The sequence below is a fragment of the Cyprinus carpio genome, chromosome A20, assembly GCF_018340385.1.
Source record: "Cyprinus carpio isolate SPL01 chromosome A20, ASM1834038v1, whole genome shotgun sequence".
Lineage (NCBI taxonomy): Eukaryota > Metazoa > Chordata > Actinopteri > Cypriniformes > Cyprinidae > Cyprinus > Cyprinus carpio.
In genome coordinates this window covers 10,030,566-10,048,179 of record NC_056591.1, presented here as the reverse complement: position 1 = coordinate 10,048,179, position 17,614 = coordinate 10,030,566, and the positions used below count along the sequence as shown (strand labels likewise).

General features: G+C 36.2%; 1 protein-coding gene across 1 annotated transcript in view; it reads left to right on the top strand.

Moving 5' to 3' along the window:
• LOC122148957 (disabled homolog 1-like) overlaps positions 1-17,614 on the top strand; it is a 96,834-nt gene that overhangs the window by 66,033 nt on the left and 13,187 nt on the right. The window contains 5 exon segments of the mRNA XM_042777570.1: positions 481-534; positions 5,452-5,514; positions 7,431-7,493; positions 7,958-8,054; positions 12,894-13,496. Of these exon segments, the coding sequence (XP_042633504.1) occupies positions 481-534; positions 5,452-5,514; positions 7,431-7,493; positions 7,958-8,054; positions 12,894-13,496 (880 nt within the window).

Here is a 17,614-nt window from a genome sequence, read left to right as displayed (position 1 = left end):
CACAGCGGCAATCAGTCTCTCAGCAAGAGGGAAATTAAAAAGAATGGCAAATTAGAGAGAGAATACATTGAAATAACAGAGAATTGAAGGATCTGCATCTTTAATACCGTGCATTGTGAAGATGAAAATAATGGTACCAGATCATATGAATTAAGACATCCTCAATAAAATAAAATAGTAAATAAAATACATTTTTAGTTTTTTGACTTTTTATCTAAAATGTATTTTTGTTATAAAAAAACATTTATCATAAAGAAATGATCATTCAGGCTAAATTTAATTTCTACTATTTATATCTTGCATTTCATTATTAATTAAAACACAACACATTATTATACACAGACAATGACTTATTTTGCTCTCCAGGAAGCATAAAATTAGCATTTTGCATTGACCTTGTAAAATCTCCTGCTGAAATCTGAACTAATGGTAACTTGTCATGTTAACTGTGCATTTGGCTGGGCTCCCTGTCCACACCAGGTCCCTACCAGCCAACAAAAGGAGGGAGTTTATGACGTCCCAAAGCGACATCCAGTGAGTGGACCTGTGTGTGTTTGTTTATGTGACTATCCTGTGCCTCTCTCTGGCAAACCTTTCAATACAGTATGTAAACCACCGAGCATCAAGCATGTCCCTCTCCCTGTCTCGAGTCTTGTGAGGAGTTCAGCAGGACTCATTCCCCGGCTTACAGCAAATCGCATAGACTGTGCACTCTTAATTTTCACCTGGTGTTTGTGTGTTTTTGGCTGGTTGTGTATATGTTTGTGTTTGTTTCTTGACGGCTGATCATTTTCTTTGTGAAAATCTAGTTGTTTGGCTTGTGGGCATTACGTGATTGGTCAGTTATGCATGATGTACGCTTGTCTTCACCCCATGATAAGGACAGCTGGTGTGTTCATGATGGCATTCCAGCCTTGTGAATCAAGTAAAACGAAAACTCTCATACTTACCCTTATGTTATTCTAAACCTGTATGATTTTATTTCTTCCATGGAATACTGAGATTTTAAAGAATATACTCTCTCTTTTTCATGCAGTTACAAAGACTGTCAGTGAGTCTGAAGCTTTCAGGCTTTAATAACAACATAAAAGCATCATAAAATGGTCTGTATGATGTACAAATAATATCATATGATTATGATATGAGTTTTGTGTGACAATAAGGCAGAAATGTAAGTCATTATTCACAAAACCCTGAATTTACAACACAGGTCATACCCTGAAACAAACATTTGTGTAGAAAATATTTTTTTCTCAGAAATTGCTAGTACATTTCACAATTACAAAGAAACTGCAAGTATTGCATTAAATGTTACATTTTGAAGTAGAAAACCTGGAATAGTATTTTCTTGCAAAATGTACTTCAACAATCTTATTTTCTTAGAAAAATCTTTTCATTTTTATGGTACTCTGCAGCTAGAACAGCCTCCAGACATATATTTTTCCCATTTGTGTTCCATTGAAGAATTAAAGTCATCGAAGTTTGAAACAACATGACAGAACTTTAATTTTGAGTGAACTTTCCCTTCATTGCCACACCATGAATGTCCATTAATCATGCATGATCTACAATAAAAGATGAAAAGTCTGTGTAGCCTGTAAGAGTTGGCTTATAAAGTCATTTAAATGAGAGACAGCAAACTTGAAACATGAATGTTTGATTGTGCTGAGATTATGCTAGCGAATTTTGCTTTCTCTCTTTAAATGGTGGCCGATTGCTTGTCAGGCCTTTTGGCTTCAACATTTACACACTGATATGTAAAAATGGCTGATCTTTTCATGTTCTGGTCAGTGTTGCTGCTGTCTGTACCTCTTTTGTGTTATAGCTGCTCTGTTCTTTCAGTCTTACAGTAGCTCAGCTAAATGCCTAAACCCATACACACACCATCACAACACATACAACCCCAGCAAAGTCCCTGAAGTTGGTTGATTCTGTCCTCAGTATTCAGTTGTTTAGGTCTCTCCAGACCTGGAAAACAATGTTTCAGTTGGATTTTCCTCATCTCAACCCCACATATCACCTTGTGCCACTGTCTGGCATCTCTTCCTCTCGCCTCTTCCATCATGTTTTCAAACACCTACTCACTCTTTTCTCTCTTCCTCGCTCACATTTTCAGCCTTCTTCCTCTCTCCTATTTCAATCGAATTCGTCTGGCCTCTTGATCCTGCCTTCCCCAGCTTTTTCATTCCTGTCTAAGCAAAATCTACACAGCTTTAACTCATAAAATAACTCCCTCGGCTCAGAATTGGCTTTTGATCCGCTGTAAATCTGTTTTGTATTGTGCATCTGCACATACATTGTGGATCCGAATATATTCTTCTGAATTTTTTTAAATGCTCTTCTACTATTTTTTATTTCTTTTTAGCCTCACATTATGATGCAAATTCACTAAACAGCTGCTCTGCTATTGTCACTGCCATTCTTTTTAGCTCAAGCCTACTGTTCTATAAAAATGTATATTGTGTAATGTACATTATAATTATACATTGAGCTTTATTGACAAAAAAAAAGCAATATTTGCTTACCATTGTGGGCTATGTTGCGAAATGAATTATAAAAATTTCAGAAAGCATATTTTTTGGTAAAATAGACATTTGGTTACATTTACTACTAATGACGGAGGGAGTTATTATTAAATAATGATCAAATAATGAAGAAGAGTGGAAATTAGCCATTCATTTATTTATTTATTTATTTTTATTTTTTTTGTTTTGTCTTGTTTTTTGTTTTGTGTTGTTTTGTTTTGTTTTGTTTGATTTCTTTGTTTTGTCTTGTTTTTTGTGTTTTGTTTTGTTTTTTGTTTTATTCTCATTTTATTCTGTTTGGTTTTGTCTCTTTTTTAATGTTTTGTTTTATTGTGTTTAATTTCTTTGTTTTGTTTGTTGTTGTTTTTTTTTTGTTTTTTTTTTTTTTTTGTTTTGTTTTTTTTTTTTTTGGAGTTTTTAACAGAAATTGGCAACAGTATCATGCAAACTACATTTAGCATATATTGTTTGCGAATTAATTTGCATATTTACTTTGCACAAACTTGCGCTAAAACAATCCATGTGCAAATAAATAATACTCTCAGTGGGCGCAATTTATTCTTAGAGAATTCCTTCCATTATATGTCTGGCTGCTTATGAAGTGATTTGTTGATAAAGAATATGTATGCTGAAGCATTGCTTAAAATAACTCGTTAGTGTTGTTCTTTTTCCTACTACTATGTATTATTCAATTTCATAGCTGTGCTTACCAGTTGGTCTCATGCCTGTGGCTATATGATCAGTCAGAGCACAGGACATTAACACTCCGGCCGTAATGAAACGGGCAACACTAAAAGCACACAGGACACTGCGAAGATAATTATTATCTCTGAGGGGACGATTAATTGATAGTCGTTTGAAGTGATATTGAGGATAGAAAAGTAGACTGATGGATTGTGGCAAAATAAGCAACATACTCATGCATTTGCATAAAATACTAATGTTTACTCTCAGCACTGTTCTAAATGTTGCCATGGAGATAGTTTAGTGTAATTACTGTAATTTCAGTTATGGAATTACAATGCATCATGTGAGTCATACCAAATGAGAGGCAGCTTGTTATGATAACAGATAAGAAGGTGGTTATCAGCACTCATGATATCCATCAGTAATAAGGTTTCAGCAGCATGCAGGGCGCTTTGACTGACACAGTTCATCACTATGGGGCCCAGCTGTCATCTTTCCCATTATCCTCAATGGTGATCCCCAAGGGTGTGTAAAGAGATTGATTTGATGGCATCTCTTGGGTCGGTAATATTACAGCCATTTAATTCAGCTACTGGCTGCAGTATAGAGCGCCGGTTCCAGCTCAGTGACCTTCAAAATCAAACAAAGTGAGACGAACACCATCACCCTCAAAACATGACAGGAACAAATCAAAATTTTCGTTTTTTCTTCTTCACGAAGCACAAATGGAACAAATTTGAGTCCAAATGGTTTGTAAACATAGATTGTTGCCTCATTCTGAACACCGAAATTAGTTCTGCTCATGTTTTATGAATGAGGTGTTTAATAGTTTTGCTGCTTTAATGTTAGACAGCTGAACTGATTATCGTGGTCTTCAAGTGAAGAAAGCTACACAATCCAAAAATGGTTTCTCCCTTTCCCTCTCTATCACATCTTCTCTGCTTTCCTTCATGATTGCCATTTCAGTCATTTCCACAAAATTAGTAGATATAAGATGTTGCTAGCATTGGCTTATTTCTGCTTACCTTTCTCAGACTCCTCCCGTTAACATCCTTTCATTATTAAAGATAAGCGCTAACACTGAATTTTTTTTTTTTATTATTAAATTATATATATTTTTTTATTGTTTTTATATTAAGGATTTTTTTTTTTTCTCCCGTTAACATGGTCCCCATTGTAATGACATTTATATACTGTATCATGTTTTACACCTTTAAATAAACACTTTACAATAAGGTCCTATTAATTAATATATAACTAATGGTTTGGTTTAATTAACTGATTAAAATATATGTGTGTGTGTATATATATATATATTGTTTTACACCTATTTAAAAAATGTTTTAGGTATATATATATATATTTTTTTTTATTTAAACAGGGCCTAATACTATAATAATGACTCAAACTAAAACCATACAGTTTTGTTAATAAAGTAAACATTACCTGAAAAAAAAAAATACAAAAAAACTTTTTCAACTATACTATTACCAAATTAAATAAAAAAAAGAAAATATACAGTAAAAATAAAATTCAAAATAATTCAAAAATTTAATTGTAAAACAATAATAGTGCAATAATGCTAGTATTAGTAAATGTTCAATATTATAACACTAGTATTAGCAAATTATTAACAAAGATTATTTATTTATTTACAAGTAATGTAGTTAGCTAATGTTGACAAATGGATCCTTATTGTAAGGTGTTATCAAAAACCATGTTCGAAGAAAGGGATCAACATGAAATTTAAATTTCATGGTCTGCCCATCTTCTCCTTTCATATAATCTCCTCATGTTGCTTTTTCGGCAGCACATAATGTAAGACAGGAGCAGCTGTTTTTCATGGTGTTTTGCTCTTCCCATGTTATCTCAAGGGATGCCCATTTGAGCACATTATTTTCCCATTAAAGTCTGCTGACAGCTGGTTAAAATTCATTCTGCCTTCCACCAGTTACAGTTTAGGACTATGGGGTGGGATGTGAGTTAGCGAAAATAAATATAGTTTTGTGTTTGGCTCAAACCACTTACAAACTTGAGACATAATGTGCTAAAATGCAAAAAAAAAAACAAACAAAAAACAAACAAACATGAGTTTATAGTGAGGTGTAACCTCACCTGCACAGGTAAAGTACCATCCAACCCATCTACTCACATTCACCATTCCAAAACAGATCTTATTTTACCTCATTTTCTGTGTGTCCCATCTCATATTTCATCTAACACCATGTTATCATTGCAGAACAAACATAACGAACAAGTCGATCTCTTGGATCTAGACACTGACCTGTTGCTGGTCACCCAGGTAAGGTGGACAGTGATTGGCTGAAGTTTCTTCATACCCGCTCTTGGCCTTTCCGTGATCCTCCAAACTGTCGTTTTGATTGTAAATGTACTAGAAAATTCCTCTAGCTGTAATCTAGCTATAAAGTAATAAGTAATGCACTATGGCCCATTCTAGACTCCATAGAGTCCCTGTACGGGAAAGTAAATGTCACACTACCCACTATGAACAGTTTATAGCTCTGCTAAATCCCTCATCTCATGCGTTGTATCTTTTCCACTAGACTGCTGGAAGTAGTCTACTTTCTCATACCTGACCTTTCTTTTTCATAGTCAAATGACAGAGCTCTTATAGATGACCCCAGTCTGACTCTGTTGAATAGGTTGGATTTTGTGTTCCCATGCTAACCATGTGGTTCATAAATAAACTTGAGAAATGTCCTCTCCCTTCTTCCCATGTGACCGTGTGCTCAAAATTTTACAGTGCTTTCAAAGGTTGCACACATAGTCGTGTTCTTGTATGTGCTGCTTTTTTGTTTATTTTAGATTAGAGACATATGAGCGGAGACAGTAAATGCCAGCATAATGTCATAGAAGAGACCGTAATTATTCTTTCATAAAGAATATGTTTAAGCCCTTTGTAGATGTGGGTGTGAAAAAGAGAGCTTTTTAGGAAAGAACCCTGTGGTCTGGCCTCAAGAAAAATGGATGTACGAAACGCTTTTTAGAAGCAGTGTAGAAAAGCTTTTCTGTCATGTGCCAGTCACTTTAAACAGCTCAAAAATGCTCAGCTGCTCCCCACTAGCAGCACACTATCTGTTCCAGGTTCTGATAAACACACTCAACAAGGACACGGTACCACAAATGAAAACAGGTGTAGCGACCATTGTAACTGTCCTCTTTGTCTTTAAGACATTTGCCCTCCAACCACTTAAATAAGTATGAAAAATGTCTGCTTTAAGGCCCACCCTGCTGAAAAAAACAGCATATGCTGGTTAGGTATGTTTTGATGCTGGGATGCTGGTATTTGCTGGTCCTTTTCTGGTTTATGCTGGTCATGTGCTGGCAAAGGACCAGCATAAACCAGCAAAAGGACCAGTATAAACAAGCAAAAGGACCAACATAAACCAGCAATATTCATTGGGAAGTTATGTTTGTTGCTTAGGGGTAAAAAGAAGTTTAAAATACCTGAGCAAAGATATACTGTTAGCGAACATACCAATGTCCCCATGCCATTGGAAGCAGCGTTCAGATGAATATGTAAACATGTGCTGCACACTTTTCTCTCAATAACAGAATAAATATACTACAAAAATGACAGCGGTGAGAAAACAGCAGTTAAGAAAGCATCTGATCAATATCAGAAAGATGTCCTTTGAAATCCTGGTGGGAATGGTATGCCACTGTTCAGAAATAACCCTGAATACAAAATATATCCCAAGGAAATTAATTCATTATCTTCCTAGAAATTAGCTCATGATGTGAATTTATGCAAATCCATGGTCTTATATGGAAAAACGGTTTGTGGAACTGAGCCGACTGTCTGCCTGAGGAGCAAAAAAGATCAGTCTTAGAACAGACAGACAGACAGACATATAGATAGATAGATAGATAGGTAGATAGATAGATAGATAGATAGATAGATAGATAGATAGATAGATAGATAGATAGATAGATAGATGTGTGCTGTACGTGGCTGGTAGGTACAGGAATCATCATCATCATCCCTCATATTTTTACATAATTTTATAGCAACCCTCTATCATTTATGTAACTGTTATCATTTATTTCTTATGATTTTTTGGTAGATGTCTATATTTTTTGTGTATGTTTTATTTTTTATTTCTTATCTCACTTTCATTTATTATTCAAGGCAGTGAGTGCTGAGGTGAAACACATCTGATTTTATGCTGGTAAATGTTCTTTTTTCATCTGCAGAATATCAACCAGTTAGAGCTTTTTGGAGACATGTCTACCCCTCCTGATATCACGTCCCCCTCAGTGAGTGACTCTAGATGCAAAAATATTATAGTAAGAGTATGTTCAGAATGGAATTTTATCATATTGCATATTGCAGAGTGTATATTGCATTCTAATTAAAGGATAGCTCACCCAAAAATTAATATTCTGCCATCATTTACTCACCCTCAAATCTGTATGAATTTCTTTATTTTGCTGAAAACAAAAGAAGACATTTTGAAGAATGTTTGAAACTAAAAGGTTCATGGTCCCCATTGACTTCAATCAACCATCAACTGTTTGGTTACCCATATTATTCAGAATATCTTCTTTTATGTTCAACAGACACTTATACATATTTGGAACAGCTTGAGGGTGAATAAATGATGACGGAATTTTTGAATGTAATCAGTATGTTATTTCGAATACAGCTGAGCAAGTTGTTGAGCAAATGTAGTCTATTATAAAGCTTCTGTTTAGACAGCTATGGTTTTCCTCTTCCACAGACCCCAGCATCTCCAGCTAGTACTCTGGACCCCACGCTGGCCCACCAGACTCCATCTGAACTGTTCACCCCCTTTAACCCCGCCTCTGTACCCTCAGGTAGGAGAGGTTTCTCTTTCAGACATTGTGTGTGTACAGGAGAAAATAATACCAAGAAAACAGATAAAGGAGACATGTAATGGGGCGGATGCAAATTAAATAATGTGTCTGTCTAGTTCTGGCTAAATAAGGTGTCCTGTCCTCCTGCTGTAGAATATGAATGCTCTCATTACTGGCTTCTGTACTGATCTGCATGATAAATACCTTGTAGAGGACACAGTGTTACCCCATACCTGCTCTGGTGGCTGGTGGTACTCTATGTGTGTGTGTGTGTGTGTGTGTGTGTGTGTGTGTGTGTGTGTGTGTGTGTGTGAGAGAGAGAGAGAGAGAGAGAGAGAGTGCATGATGTCTTTTTAATATGCACATCTGTTTTAGGGTCATATCATAAATTTTTATTATGCTATTTTTTCTCTTATGTCCACTTAGGCAAGGTTTTTTGCACCACAAATGGACAGAATTTAGTTTTTCATCACCATTTTCGCTTTTTAATTAAATAAAAAAATGAAGTCAAGTCACCTTTAATTTTACAGTGCTTTATAAAGTACAGATTGTGGAGCCTCGCAATGATAAACATCAGATCAGTGTTGGCTCAGTTCAGATAGGGCTACATAATAAATAATATTTTAATCTTGATTAATTTCTGCTTCTGTTGATTTATTAAACATAATTTTAAAATATTGTATTAAGCATAATTTAATTAAAGTTTTACATCTATATACATTGTATTATTAAAGTAAAAATATCTATTTATTATATTTTTTATATTTACTCGCCCTCATGTATTTTTAAAGTTGTATGAACTTTTTTTGTCTCATTGATTTTGTCCAAACAGTGAAAGTTAATTGTTCCAAATGTTGTTTTGAGCCCCACTGACTTTATAATGGACAAAACAGCTGAAACATTCTTCAAAAAAACATCTTCTTTTGCGCATATGTTTTGCAGAAGAAAGAAAGTCATACAGATTTGGAACAACATGATGGTGAGTTACCTGAAATTAACAGAAATAATTAAATATAATACATAAAATCACCATCATGGTGCTAAAATACTGCAATAAATATTAATTTAGCAAAATAAAATGTAACATAAAACCCTAATGTACATAACTGATATATATATATGAAACATATTTATTTAAACCATAAAATGTCAAGTGTCACACATTTAATTCTGGCAATGTCAATTTAGAGGGTTTCTTTTCACTTCCAAAAATTTTACATTTAATGGTATCTTCCAGTAAAATTACATGAAATCCAAATTCAATTAAATCTATGACAATTTTATAGCGTATTGTATAAAGGAACCCACTATTAACTAATTAGCAAGTTTTTACCAGAATTTTTTTTACAGTCATTTACTGGTAAAATTCTGATAATGTTGTACACATTGGACTCTGTATTGTAAAGTGCTACCACTTTAAATTCTACAGGAACACTCACGTCATGATATTTGAACCAGTTATTTAAAAACAAATAGCCCTTGTGCAGTGATTTTGCTCTCCCTGGGACATCTGTTCCAGCCAGATTGACTTCCTCTGAAACAGTAAACACTACAACATTGATATGTGTGGAATCAAGTAGTGTATCATCTGTCCCATCTGTCTTCAATTCTTTCCCTCAGTCAAACTCCCCTCTGTGTTGTAAATTCATAAACACCAGGCTTGACTCCACAGCACCTGTCCTGATGGGATTCTCACAGTTCAGTTATGATAGCATGAGCACATTTCTCACCCTTGTGAAATCATTCTGGCTTTTTTCAAGCGAGAGTTTTTTCCCCAGAGTGCTTTGGAGGGTCTGGCCCTACTGGCAGTATATTGTAAGTCACATTGGATGAAACTTGTGTGTTAAGTGGTGTGTCTAATGGAACATAAATCATCTGAATAAGTACACACTGCTTAATTATGATATTATTTAAGAAAGCTATCAGAAGCTGTGCTGTACAGTATGTAAACAAAATCACTCTATAGTCACTATCTGCTTTCTGTATTTAAAATATAGCATGAATTTGATCTTATATTAAACAGTTAAATTTTATTAAAACATTATTTTATTAATTCAATTAATTTAGTGTAGTCCTGTCCTCGACATATCCACGGGATACCAGAGATGTGCTCCAGGTTTTGCTGTCCATGCATCCTGAATGGCAACCCATAATTCCATCCCATTTGAAAATGGTGGATCTATAGCTCAAAATGACTGCCAGGGGCAATCATGGACCAATGCAAGGGTGCGTTGCTATGATGAGATGGCCCATTGCTACCTGACTGAATGATGGACATGGGCAGATTTCAAAATTCACATATAGAAGTTCTCCAGGCACTTTCCCACTCACTGGTCCTTGAGAAAACCACAAACCGTTACTACAATTCCATGGGAACACTTCACAGCTGACAGGATGGATCCAGTGCTGTGTTGTCTTTTCCAACCCGAAGCCATCAGATCCATCATGCTACCTTGTGTCAAATGTTCCCATCCCCACATGAGGTGCACAGCTGTTAGTACCATAGGTTGAAGAGTAACTAGCTAAAAGTAAAACATGCTGCTAACATTAGTTTTTCATTAGTGTGACAATAGCTTTTCCAATAACAAGCTACACTATTAGTGTAGTAGCGAGAAAATGCTAAATTGCTATTTTGATGAAACTGTACAGCATATGCAGAAATAAACATGCTCAAAATTGTATTATTGTAATGAGGTGATCCAGGGAAGCAAGAGGAAACAATAATCTAAATGCAGCATACTAACCAGGAACAGAATTCAGGAGAACAGAAAACACGTATACTGACCAAGAACTTAGGAAACATATACAAGGCTGTAGATAGCCTACAGACAAGGACTAATATGGAAATAAAACATGCCTGGGGAAGCAATCAAAGGAGCTAATAAAAATAAATAAATAAACTACAAAGAACTACAAACCAGCGCAGGAAACCGTAAACTCAGAGGAAAGAACCACAGCATAAAACAGTCCAAACACAATATGAAAACATGTGACAGTTGCACTATTTATTAAAAATCATTTAGAAAGTAATTTCATGTTTAGTTAGATACTGCTTTTTTTAAGTAAATGGTATTTAGTGTAAATAAAGCTGTTTTAAAATGCTTTTTAAATGCTAATTTAAATCCTAATTCTATGCCAAATAAATAAATAACAAATGTAATTTTTATTATTTATATAATATCTATATTTTTTATATTATGTATCGTAAATAAATATAGAAAATTAAAATATACAGAATTTATAAAATATTTACCATATTTTTTTGTTAAAAAAAAAAAAAAAAATTGAGAAAAAAGAGATAAGTCAAATTTTATTATTACATTCAGAAATTATGTAAAATACCAGTAAAAAAGTGAAACATTTACAATAGGGATGCACGATAAATATCGGCACGATATTTAATGTGCATCTCATCAGTAAAGCCGGTTCTGTAATCAGCGGTAAATCTCGCCAGTGAACAACGGCTCTGTGTAGTAAATGCTGCTCCACGTGAATGCACACATGTGTAGAGATTTACTGCTGATTACAGAACCGACTTTACTGACGAGATGCGCATTAAATATTGTGCGATATTTATTGTGCATCCCTAATTTACAAACATTACAGACTATACACATTTATTTTAGTTTCTCTCACTCCGCAATATGAAAAATAAAAGTATAAAAGAAACAAATTATATAAACAACATATATTATAAATAGCAAGCCTAAACAAATTATTTTATAGTGAAACTGAAAGTACCGGGATCTGGTAAGTGTATTATAAAAATTAACTTAGGCTCGCACACCTCTTTCAATAAGCATGAATCCAAATCTGTGTGTTTCACCCATTTTTTACGTATTTAATGTTAATTGCATTGTATAAATTGCTTTTAAATTGAAGTAACAGCACATTTCAGATAATAAAAACTGCGTTTTACCGATTATTTTCTTAACTTGCTAATGGCAACACCGACACAAAGAAGCTGTGACTGTTTCCAAGTCTTTTTTAAAGATAAAGCAGCATCACAACGTCCCATTGTGTGAACAACCCAGCTGCAGGTGGTCTCCCACCTCCCTGCCGCACAGTGGAATATTCTGGACACACTCTCACAGTGTGTGTGGCATGTCATAGAGATAAGATACGATTTGGGGTTTTATTATTTGAATCAGCGTTACTCATTGGAAAGAAAGAGCAAGATGTGTAATGAAATAAGCCTTAATGTGAAATGAGTGAGACTGTTGTAATGGTCTCTTTTAAAGGGCGTTGCTATTCATTAAGCCAGAGCCTATTGTGAGCAGTAATTACAATAGTTCATCTGAGCCATAAAACCTTTTTCATTATGAAAATCTAGGTCATCTTACCCCAGTCATCAAGAGATCTATGGCTGCAGCCTGAAAGTCCTTGAGCGAATGCTAAAGGTTACAGCACAAGCTCGTAATGAGGTGTACATGAGTATTTTGGCGGGAAAATCTCGTTTGATAGAGCTTTGTGAATTTTCTACTAAAAACTGAAAACTTTTTATGTTTTGGCTGTTCATTTATAAAAAGTGGGTGTTTATGAACGGGTTTCAAAAACGATACTGTTATCGTCTCTGCCTAAACTAGGAAAATGTGAATTTGTGAAAATGTTGAATTCATGTGTATGTGTATTATATAATCAGTCTATGTAAATGTATATGTGCGCAGATGTTATGGTTCTTTACAAAGTGATATTGCCAACTACTGGCCTACCATGCTTAATACAGTGTTTTTAGTCATTTTTGTGGATCCATGCAAACGAAAGGAAAAACTTTTCTGTTTTGGTACAATTGCTGTTGTGTAAATGTACCCTAAAAGTCTCAATGCCTCTGTCCTTTAGGTTATGTGACAATGGGAGCCGTGCCACCTGCATGGGCACAGCAACAGTTCGCCGCTCAGGCTCCATTAGCGTTTGGTGTCCAGTCTCCAGTGCCCGTCGCACAGGTCTTACCAGGTGCTCAGCCTCTGATCTGGGGTCAAGCCAACCTTTTCCCTGCCACCCAGCAACAGTGGGCCGCGATGGCAGGGGCTCACTTTTCGCCTGCTGCTTTCATGCCTGCCCAGACAGTAGGGCCGCTTCCTGCTGCCATGTTTCAGACACTGGCTCCCATGGCGGTGTCCTGCGAGACGCCCGCGGCAGCTATGGGTGGAGCCGTTGCAGGAACCTCGGCCTCCACGGCCTCTAGTCCGCAACATGGTGAACGCACGCTGCAGAGACAGGCAAAAATGAGTAAGGAGATGTTTAAGGACTTCCAGATGGCAAAGCCGCCCACCATGCCTGCCAGGAAAAGCGAGCAGCCTAGTCTGTCCTGCACCACAGACGCTTTCTCCAGCTACTTCAGCAAAGTGGGAATGGCACAAGACACGGATGACTGCGACGACTTCGACATCTCACAAATGAACCTCACGCCTGTCACTTCCACCACGCCCTCCACCAACTCACGTGAGTAGGATGTTTCAGATGTATACCATGCATTCTGTGATTTTGTTATTTTAGAAAAGTTTGATGTTCTTATAAATAAAATCCTCATATTAATGTTGGTTTCATTTGGTTTAGAAAAACCTTTATACCAATTTTAGGAAGAGTTTCAGGTCAGTTAAAAATCGCATGTGGTTGAACCATCAAGTAATTCACGAGTTCACACTTACATATAATCAGATTGAGCAAATAGTAAGCATATTTGGCATGCTGTGCGAGGGGAGGGATCCGAGCTCAGAATATAGCCCTAACCCAGAGAACTTCCCATATCCCCAAACTGGGATGAGAATAGTTAGGAGTGAGGAGTTGTTGTGGGTGGGGGATGGATGCAAGAACTGTTTTTTGTTGGATTTAAATTGATAAGTGTATATTTGATGTTTATCTTATTACCAGGGGATCATAGATGTTGTGGGTTTTTTTTTTCCAGTAGAACACAAATTAGGATTTTTTAACTCAAACTGTTGCAGTCTGTCAGTCTTATAATGTAAGTGGATGGGAATCACGGCTTTGAGAGTCATAAAATATACACAAACAAAACCAAATTAAATCCTGCGGCTCGTGATGACACATTGATATGTAAAGACACAAAATGATCAGTCTGTGCAAGAAACTGAACATTATTTATATTTATTATACTTATATTCCGCTGTAAAGCAAGAAGAAGAAGAAGACGCCTCACTCGCAGGCTGAAGAAGAAAACGTGAACGCGCTCAGGACAGTTCAGACATTGCAGTGAAAATCAGTGGTAAAAAACACTATAAATACTGTTCAGTTTCTTGCACAGGCCGATCGTTTTGTGCCTTTACACAGCAATGTATCGTCACAAGCCGCAGGGTTGTTTATGTATGTTTTATGACTCTCAAAGCCGTGATTTCCATCAACTTACATTATAGGACTGACAGACTGCAACGGTTTGAGGTATAAATCTCTGTTTGTATTCTACTAAAGAAACAAAGTCACCTACATTTTGGATGCCCTGGGGGTAAGCAGATAAACATCAAATTTTTATTTTTGGGTGAACTATCCCTTTAAGTTGGCTGTATATATTTACTATCATGCTAATTAAGTTGATTATCTGAATGTGCTCCACCTGTGCTGAATTAATTGATTTTCTAAATGTGCTCCTCCCGAACATTAATAAAACATAATAAAGTAATTTTCCTTACACCGTGAATATGCATGATTTAACATATCACCACAATCATTATTTTCAATATATTGTTTTAAAGTTTATATATTTTTTTTTATAATTTTAACAAATTCAAAGCCATTTTTATGATTTTAACAAATGTCATGAATTATTAAATTATAAATATCATTATGTTTTTGAAGAATCACACCACATGACATTCTTACAACCTGTACCAACCTAGACTTTTCAAAAGGTTCATAAAAAGACCTTGACACATAATCATGAGGACTGTATGATACTATTTTCTGTTTTATGAATTATTTTCCTGCGTATTTATGCTGGTTGCATCACATGAGTTTTTATTTGGGGGGCAGAAAAGTGTTTTTCAAATATCATTAAGCATTACACACACACACATGCATATACAGGTGCTGGTCATATAATTAGAATATCATCAAAAAGTTGATTTCACTAATTCTAATTCACTAATAGATTTTCTATGGGGTTAAGGTCAGGCGAGTTTGCTGGCCAATTAAGAACAGGGGTACCATGGTCCTTAAACCAGGTACTAGTAGCTTTGGCACTGTGTGCAGGTGCCAAGTCCTGTTGGAAAATGAAATCTGCAACTCCATAAAGTTGGTCAGCAGCAGGAAGGATGAAGTGCTCTAAAACTTCCTGGGTATACGGCTGCGTTGAACTTGGACCTCAGAAAACACAGTGGACCAACACCAGCAGATGACATGCCCGCCCCAAACCATCACTGACTGTGGAAACTTTACACTGGGCCTCAAGCAACGTGGATTGTGTGCCTCTCCTCTCTTCCTCCAGACTCTGGGACCCTGATTTCCAAAGGAAATGTAAAATTTACTTTCATCAGAGAACATAACTTTGGACCACTCAGCAGTAGTCCAGTACTTTTTGAAGCGAGACGCTTCTGACGCTGTCTGTTGTTCAAGAGTGGCTTGACACAAGGAATGCGACAGCTGAAAACAATGTCTTGCATACGTCTGTGCGTAGTGGTTCTTGAAGCACTGACTCCAGCTGAAGTCCACTCTTTGTGAATCTCCCCCATATTTTTGAATGGGTTTTGTTTCACAATCCTCTCCAGGGTGCGGTTATCCCTATTGCTTGTACACTTTTTTCTAACACATATTTTCCTTCCCTTCGCCTCTCTATTAATGTGCTTGGACACAGCACATTAAATCAACTTTTTGATGATATTCAAATTATATGACCAGCACCTGTGTATATATATATATATATATATATATATATATTAGGGGTGGAACGGTACACAGATGACACAGTTCAGGGGACACGGTTCGATACGATTTCGGTACAACAGGAAAAACAATCTACTATGCTAGGTTTCTTTTCATTTATTTTGAACAGTGCAAATTACAATTTGTTCCACCTAGATGTGAAAATACTAATGTTAAATATATAATCTGCAGTACATATATACTGTACATACAAGGAATAAATTCTTGAAATATATTTGATTTAGTTTACAGATAAACAAGGGAAAAAAAACGTAGCCTATATATGCCGAGTTTCAGTTCATTTTTGTGACAGGCTTAATTTGTTAACAGAAAGGAAACTCAAATGGCAGAAAGTGACATCCTAATTGTTTTCTTTATTTTACAAAAGCACAATGTTTTGTTTCATTGGAGTGTACACAAATAAAAGCAGACCTTTATAATAGGGGTGCATGATAAATATCGGCCGATAATTAATGTGCATCTCATCAGTAAAGCTGGTTCTCTAATCAGCGGTAAATTCCATCAGATGCGTGATTTCACATAAAGCAGCTGTTACTACACAGAGCTGTTGTTAACTGACAAGCTGCGCAAATCCACGTTCATTATCAGCATTATTAATTATCAAGTTAGGCTTGGGGATCGGTTTAGGGATGTGGTTTTATAACAGAAATTTTATTTCAGGACAAACAGAATCACATCATCCTGAAGCTCCATTGACCCTAAATACAGTAAATCAACAAAGAAGACATCCCACATAGAATAACTTACTATCTTTCTCTCTCTCGCTTCTCTCATTGCAAGCCTTTAAGAGTGCTGACACGGCTAGACAGGCTTTATCGGTTTATTACTACAGAACTTCAAACTCGCACCTTACCCCGTCTTTCATCAACGCATCCGTTTTCACTCAGAGGTTGAAAGGTGGGCTTTGATGCTGTTGCCCAGAAGGCATTGTCTTTAGTCAGCGTGAAAATGACAATTAGTACTGCGGGGGGAAACGATGGCAGGGGAAAGAGAGAGTCAGTCACAGGCCCAGCTGCGCTTCTGGCGAGCTGTGTAATTATCACTGATCTCTAGGGAGTCCTGCGCTGTGTGTTGGGCCTGTTTGGTTCCTCTCACTCCTGTAGTGCTAATTATTGCTGCGATGGAACTTCGCACGTTTGCACACAAGCAGTCCCTCCATGAGAGACATACTCATTTATTAGGTGTCAATAAGGGATTTTGGTCCACACTTTCTGACAGGTTTTGGGCTTAAATGCATATGTTTATTTACACTGATCTTGATTAGTATGTGCAAAAGCCAAAATACATTCCCCTAGGTACAACTCACTCCAGTTTTGAGGCAAAAATATCACTGAATGGCTCTAAAAGTTAGAGTTTTATTTGAAAAGTCTTAAAGTCGGCATGAAACAGGGATGTGACAGTCTTCCCTCTTGTGATGTTTCCCTGAGTAAAATGGCTTCTTGAATGAGAAAATAAATGTTGGGCGGGACTTCCATCAGGTATTGATTGGATCGTTGGATTATTGCTCACGCATAAATCATTTACAATAAACACTTGAATATTCCATTACAGGAAAAAAAAAAAAGGATTTCATGGTGACTTAAACATAAACCACATCATCCAACCCAAACCAACATAACTTTTACTGAGTCTAAAGCCTGGAATACACTTAAATTGCTTTTACCCAG